Source organism: Podarcis tiliguerta (genome assembly GCF_965153285.1).
Source record: "Podarcis tiliguerta genome assembly, chromosome: 14".
Taxonomy (NCBI): domain Eukaryota; kingdom Metazoa; phylum Chordata; class Lepidosauria; order Squamata; family Lacertidae; genus Podarcis; species Podarcis tiliguerta.
The window spans coordinates 43,341,916-43,348,056 of NC_139547.1; the positions used below are offsets into that span (position 1 = coordinate 43,341,916).

At 43.6% G+C, this 6,141-nt stretch overlaps 1 protein-coding gene across 2 annotated transcripts; it reads left to right on the top strand.

The window, feature by feature from the left end:
* The first annotated feature begins 202 nt into the window (after positions 1-202).
* AIMP2 (aminoacyl tRNA synthetase complex interacting multifunctional protein 2) lies at positions 203-5,905 on the top strand. Of its 2 annotated transcripts, none has more exons than XM_083413706.1 (4): positions 203-326; positions 2,084-2,290; positions 3,786-4,017; positions 5,369-5,905. In XM_083413706.1, exons 1-4 carry the CDS (start codon positions 216-218, stop codon positions 5,752-5,754), a joined length of 936 nt encoding a protein of 311 aa, XP_083269832.1. In that variant the 5' UTR covers positions 203-215; the 3' UTR covers positions 5,755-5,905. The 2 variants fall into 2 exon arrangements, with proteins under 2 accessions (XP_083269832.1, XP_083269831.1); XM_083413705.1 differs by having other exon boundaries at positions 236-467.
* The last annotated feature ends 236 nt before the right edge of the window (positions 5,906-6,141 follow it).

Consider the following 6,141-nt stretch of genomic DNA (forward strand, 5'->3'; position numbering starts at 1 on the left):
CTTCGACCGTACTGCGCAGGCGCGACCTGCGGTTCCCTCGTTAGCGCCCGCGCTTGCATCAGATTCCACTCTCCTCAGGCGACGAAGCCAACGGCAGAAAAGAAGCGCCGCCTTTTCCCGCCAGCGGGAGCCAATAAGACCTTCGAGGTGTCACCCACCCGGCGCAGGCCAATAGGAAGCGAAGTCGGGGGCGGGTCACGGACGAACGCCCTCCAATGGCAGAAGAGCAGTGGGTGTGGCGCTCGCGCGAGGCGGGGCTGCCTCTGTGCCAGTCAGTCAGTCAGCGAGGAGCCGCCGGCCGGGCAGCCACGATGCCGATGTACAAGGTGAGGCCCTTTCATGGGGGGCCTGGCTCGGCGGCGGTCTTGGCTGAGCACCTTCCCGCCTGCATGTACCGGGTTGGAAATATGCACCGTTGCCCCGAGGGCGGCTCCCCGTCAGCCGCCTCGCCGCCGCTGCTTCACGAGGTAGGAAGGAGGCGGCCCAGAGGCGCCGCACTCGGAAGCGGGCAGGGTCCGGGGGGGGGGGCGGGCGAGGGCTCTCCTTCCTTGGCCTCCCTTCCTAGGCCGCCAGGTGCGGCTCCTCAGCCCGGCCTGGCCGTCTCGGGAGAGGCGCTGGCCAGCGCTTTCACTTTCCCAACCGGGGCTGAGGGAGGTTGTTGCGCCAAGGCCTGAGGCCGCCTCGGGTTGTACATCCGGGCGGTTGACAGTCCATACGTTTAAATCTCAATCCTTACATTACACAAAGAGACACACACACACAAAAAAAACCCCCACACCAGGAATCCAGGGAATTGTAGCTTACCCCCTCCCCTCTACATTGTTGTGAACTGCCCTGAGATATAGAGAGGAAGGGTGGTATAGAGAGGAAGGGTGGTATACAAATTTAATCAATAGTAATAATAATAATAGGGACGCGGGTGGCACTGTGGGTTAAATCACAGAGCCTAGGACTTGCCGATCAGAAGGTCAGTGGTTCAAATCCCCGTGATGGGGTGAGCTCCCATTGCTCGGTCCCTGCTCCTGCCAGCCTAGCAGTTCGAAAGCACGTCAAAGTGCAAGTAGATAAATAGGTACCACTCCGGTGGGAAAGTAAACGGCGTTTCTATGTGCTGCTCTGGTTCGCCAGAAGCGACTTAGTCATACTGGCCACATGACCCGGAAGCTGTACACCAGCTCCCTCGGTCAATAAAGCGAGACGAGCACCGCAACCCCAGAGTCTGCCACGACTGGACCTAATGGTCAGGGGTACCTTTACTTTTAATAATAATAATATTATATTATATTGTGTATGCAGCTGAAGCGGGCATATGTGGCTGCTGTTCTTCCAGGAATCTTGCAAGGCAGCACAAGTCAGATGTTCCATGTTCCTTCTTTCAGAATAGCTTTAGGACAGCTGCACTGGACTAAAAGGTTATTTGGGAGTAACTGTATATCCTACCTCCATATATTGTTCATGGTTGCACTTGGGTTAAAAGGCTTACTTACATTTGTTTTACCTATGCTAGTGGTGGAGGACACAACCAGCCCGCAGGCCTAATAAGGCGTGCCTGGCCATTGTACGCAAAACACACCCACCTGTCAGTTACCTGACAACTTAGGGAATTTTACTTTGCATTTACAGACCACTTGATCACAAATTTCTCTTAAGTGGTTTGCATAATAAAAAGGCCTATGATTGGAGTTCAGGGATCTTTTGCTCTTCAGTCTTAGCACTGAGTAGCATAGCACTAAGTTCGGATATAAGCCTCTTTCCCTGTTGTTTAAAGGCAGCAAGCGGTTTCAAAGCACGAAAACTCTGAATCACTTAATATCTACTTGTCAAAATGGCCTGTGGACAGTGGGCCAGATCCAGTCCTACATCTGTATCCAGTTTCCCACCTGTATTTCCCACCCTTGACCTGTATTGAATCTTGATATATTGGCAGAGTTCCCATGTGCATGTATGCATGATGATGGATAATACTAGCATGGAGACTTGTAGAGTGTTAAAGCTACAGCGCATGCTGAGGTACATAGGAAATATCCATCTGTTTTACACAATATTAAAACACCTGAGTGAATACCAATTGAACTTTACTTAGGAGGAAGTTGATCCAGCTCTTCAGGCACTTGAATCCCGCCAGGAGGAGATCTTGAAACGCTTGTATGAGTTGAAAGCTGCTGTGGATGGACTTTCAAAGATGATCCAAACACCGGATGCAGACTTTGATGCAACAAACATAATCCAAGCAGATGAACACATTCCTTTATCTGCTAGTGCTGCAGAGCTTGACAATTTACTTGGGAAGGCAAGTTCAGATTAACTTTCTCTACACCACAATTCCTGTATATTTGACTTAACAATTGTTGAAGTTTTTATGATGACTAATGGAGTAATTAGCATTCAGGCCAACACTCAGAATGACATCACTAAAACATAGCTGAAATCCACAGAAGCACCTTATGATAGGTGGGAGGGGTACAGAATTATTTTAAAGCTAAGCTTTAATGAGGTTGTTAGCATTTAGACCAGCACTCAAAATGAATTCAGTGAGCAGGGTCTCGTTGTTTTAAAACTAAGCTTGATAATAGATCTGAAATATTTCTTAAAGCCATTCAGAAATTAAGCATTTAACAATTCTGGAAACAAACAAAACCTCAGCTTAATTCAGTGGCCTGGTTTCCACATAACATGAAGACATGGTTTGTTTTGTTTAACTGGTTTCTTTGCAGGTCTAAACCCACCCCAGCCAACAAACTGGATTGTGTCCAATAAAGCAGAATATGAATCTGTATTTTGAACCTGACGTATGGCTGTCTTCTGTTAACAGTGGTTTCTTGTTGTGTCTGAGCCCACCATCCTTGTTTAACCCTGGTTTGCGGCAGTTGCTTTGCTTGTCTAAGCTTTATCGTGGTTGGTACAAAAACTCAAAACAAGTTGTCCCTCAGCATTGTATGCAAATCTGGCATCTGTTTCAAAGTATCAACAAAATAATTTAATAGTAACTGAATCCAGCCAAATGATGATATAAGATCTTGTGGGACTTGTTAAGAAATTTGTGCCTAGTTCTTTGATTGACACCTAATGGGACAAAATTGGCTTTAAAGTGCAGGTAAAATGCTCCATAACTTAAAAATTGATCTAGTATCTTTTCTTACCTATCAGTTTTGGTTTTGGTGCTTGCTGGTTGCATATTGCTTTGTTCGGGCATTTTATGGTCATTATGATGGATGTGGCTCAAGTTGTTAGTTACTGTGGGTTTTGTATTTTAATCTTTTTTTGCTTATCAGTTTTATTGTATGATTTTTAAATATATTGAGTGTTTTAAAATAAATGAGAGACTGGTAGATTTGGGCTGGAATGGATTTCCTGTCGTTTTTTGTTGTTTCAGGAATAGAGTTGTTTCCCAAAAGACACATTGATTGCACAAATTTTGAAAGTAAACATTTTTGGGATGTTACTACTAATGGGAGACAGAAGCCTCCTTTTCCTCTAACTATATATTTTTTTATTTTTAAAAGTGGAACAAGACTTCTCTTCATGAGCCAGTGCATAAATAGACATCCAGTAACTCTTCTAAAGGTCTGCAACTCTTTGTAGTTCTCAGCTGAACCATTCATCTGGTGGATGTTAAGGTTCGACTGCCAGTTGTAAAAGCCTTTAGTAGAACTTCATTGGTTTTGTGTGTCTTGCAGTTAATTAATGAGGGTGTTTGTGTGTTGTGCTAAGCAAGAGTGGGATGTGAATCAATGCATGAATGTGTCACTTGAACAACTTACTAATGGTGACTTATCTTCCTACAGGACTATGGAGCTCTGAAGGATATTGTGATCAATGCAAACCCCGATCACCCACCACTGTCATTGTTAATACTCCACAGCTTGCTGTGTGAGCGTTATAAGATACTATCAGCTGTTCATACACACTCATCTGTGAAGAGTGTGCCAGAAAATCTCCTGAAATGCTTTGGTGATCAGCCTAAGAAGCAATCGCGTCATGAGTATCAGTTGGGATTTACATTAATTTGGAAAGATGGTAAGTCCAGCACATTAGGAAAAGGGGCACATTCATTAACGTTAACATGTTACGAGTAGCACACAATTTCTTGATGTCTAATGACAATAAATGTGTATGTGCAGCAGATGGGCCAACCGCTGGCCATGAATAAATTTGCAACTGGGAAGCTCAACAACTAGTTTGTCCACAACATGGTCATTCTTTAGACAACAGAATATATTGTTAGAAGAGCTGTAGTAGATGAGTCACTTCTAGTGCCAATAATAATTCACCTTTAAGCTTCTGTTCTCTTGTATGATGCAGAAGGATCTGATAGGCACACTTATGACAACATCAAATTATGTCCACCCACCTGCACAATGGGACTCCCTTCTCCCCCTTCCCATGTCCCAAATCTGTTCCGGGTGTCCCCCAAGCACCCACATTTTGGAAGTGCACAGGGAACAGAAGAAGAAGAAGCCCTGTTGCATGAGTTAACCTGCTATATTGGACCTCACTTTTCATTCATGCAGGTTTAGGTCAATAGCTGTACGTTGCAGGGAAGATCATTGAGTCTTTCATTCTTTGCTCTTCAAAGGACTTCTGAGAAATTTGAGTAACCTAGTTCCTAGAAATGCAGTTTCAAAAATATTGCTATGAAGCTTCTATTATATAATCTCTACAAGAAAACTATAATTGTCAAATTAACTTTCAACTGAGGAAGTATAAAGCATTTTATAGTGTGTTTGCTAACTTGCTCTTAACTGTGCTCAAATAAACTTAAGTTCCATTGTTAGGCAGCTACTGGTTTTTAGCTACAAGATGAATTAAGCTTTCTGTTGTAGTTAAGATGTTTCGTATTTAGCTTAAGTAAAATTTTCTGTTGTGAAAGCAGAAAAGGAGCATATAATACTCAGTCTTCAGTGTTTCAAACAGTAAAACTAAGTTCTTCTGCTATTATGCTACCTTAACTGACAAAGCCATTTTAAGTTAACGCTGGCCTATGGTGGTGTATTTGGAAGAAGAAACTGAAAAGTAACACTACACATTGCCTACTTTTTGAAGAAAGCGCATAATGCTATAATGTTGAAGCTGGAAATGGCAGCAGTTATCCCAATTGCCAGGCTTGGATTAGGAGGAATCTGTTAGTATGCCTGTTCCGTAATCTCTCATGGGGTCATTTCCTAGCAGCTGTAAGTAAAAGGTAGCATGGCTGACGATATGCAAATATTCTATAAAAATTCAGTATCTTATATAGAAAATCTGGCTAGCAATTAATCGCATAATGGGGCTTGTTTATAATTGTGTTTAATGGTTTGAATGAAATGTATCTGTCTCTTCAAGGCGCTTGCTTTTCTTGTCTAATGTTCTGTTGCGTTGTGTTTTTCAGTGCCAAAATCCCAGATGAAGTTCAGCGTACAAACCATGTGTCCCATTGAAGGGGAAGGAAATATTGCTAGGTTCTTGTTCTCCTTACTTGGTCAGAAGCACAATGCGGTTACAGCAACTCTGATAGACAGCTGGGTAGACACAGCCATCTTCCAACTGCAAGAAGGGAGCAATAAAGAAAAGGCAGCTGTTTTGCGATCTATGAATGCCGCCCTCGGCAAGACATCCTGGTTGGTGGGCAATGAACTGACAGTAGCTGACGTCGTGGCCTGGTGTGCACTTCAGCAGACAGGGAGCACCAACGCTGTTCCAGCCAATGTGCAGAAGTGGCTAAAATCTTGTGAGAATTTGGCACCTTTTAACTCTGTACTCAAGTTGCTAAATTAAATATGTTCTATAAAAAGGGACACAGTTGAAATATTTTCTATATTTACATGTGTGCTGTGAGGCTGGGTTATATAAAGCCTGTGAATGAAGTTTTAGAAGGCAACTGTCAAAGGTCTTATGTCAATAAAATGCATCACTTGCCCTTTGTGTATATCTTTTAGTGCTTGGTCCCTCTTTTAGAGACAGTACAGTGGTACCTCTGGTTACAAACACTTCAGGTTATAGACTCCGCTAACCTGGAAGTAGTACCTTGGGTTAATAACTTTGCCCCAGGATGAGAACAGAAATCGCACGGTGGCGGCAGCGGGAGGCCCCATTAGCTAAAGTGGTACCTCAAGTTAAGAACGGTTTCAGGATAAGAACAGACCTCAGGAACGAATTAAGTTC

Excerpts from the sequence above, each read along its gene's own strand:
- AIMP2 (XM_083413705.1), top strand. The coding sequence starts at position 312 with ATGCCGATGTACAAGGTGAGGCCCTTTCATGGGGGGCCTGGCTCGGCG. Across the intron at positions 2,291-3,785 it reads TTGACAATTTACTTGGGAAG|GACTATGGAGCTCTGAAGGA; the intron begins GCAAGTTCAGAT and ends ATCTTCCTACAG. Across the intron at positions 4,018-5,368 it reads TACATTAATTTGGAAAGATG|TGCCAAAATCCCAGATGAAG; the intron begins GTAAGTCCAGCA and ends TGTGTTTTTCAG.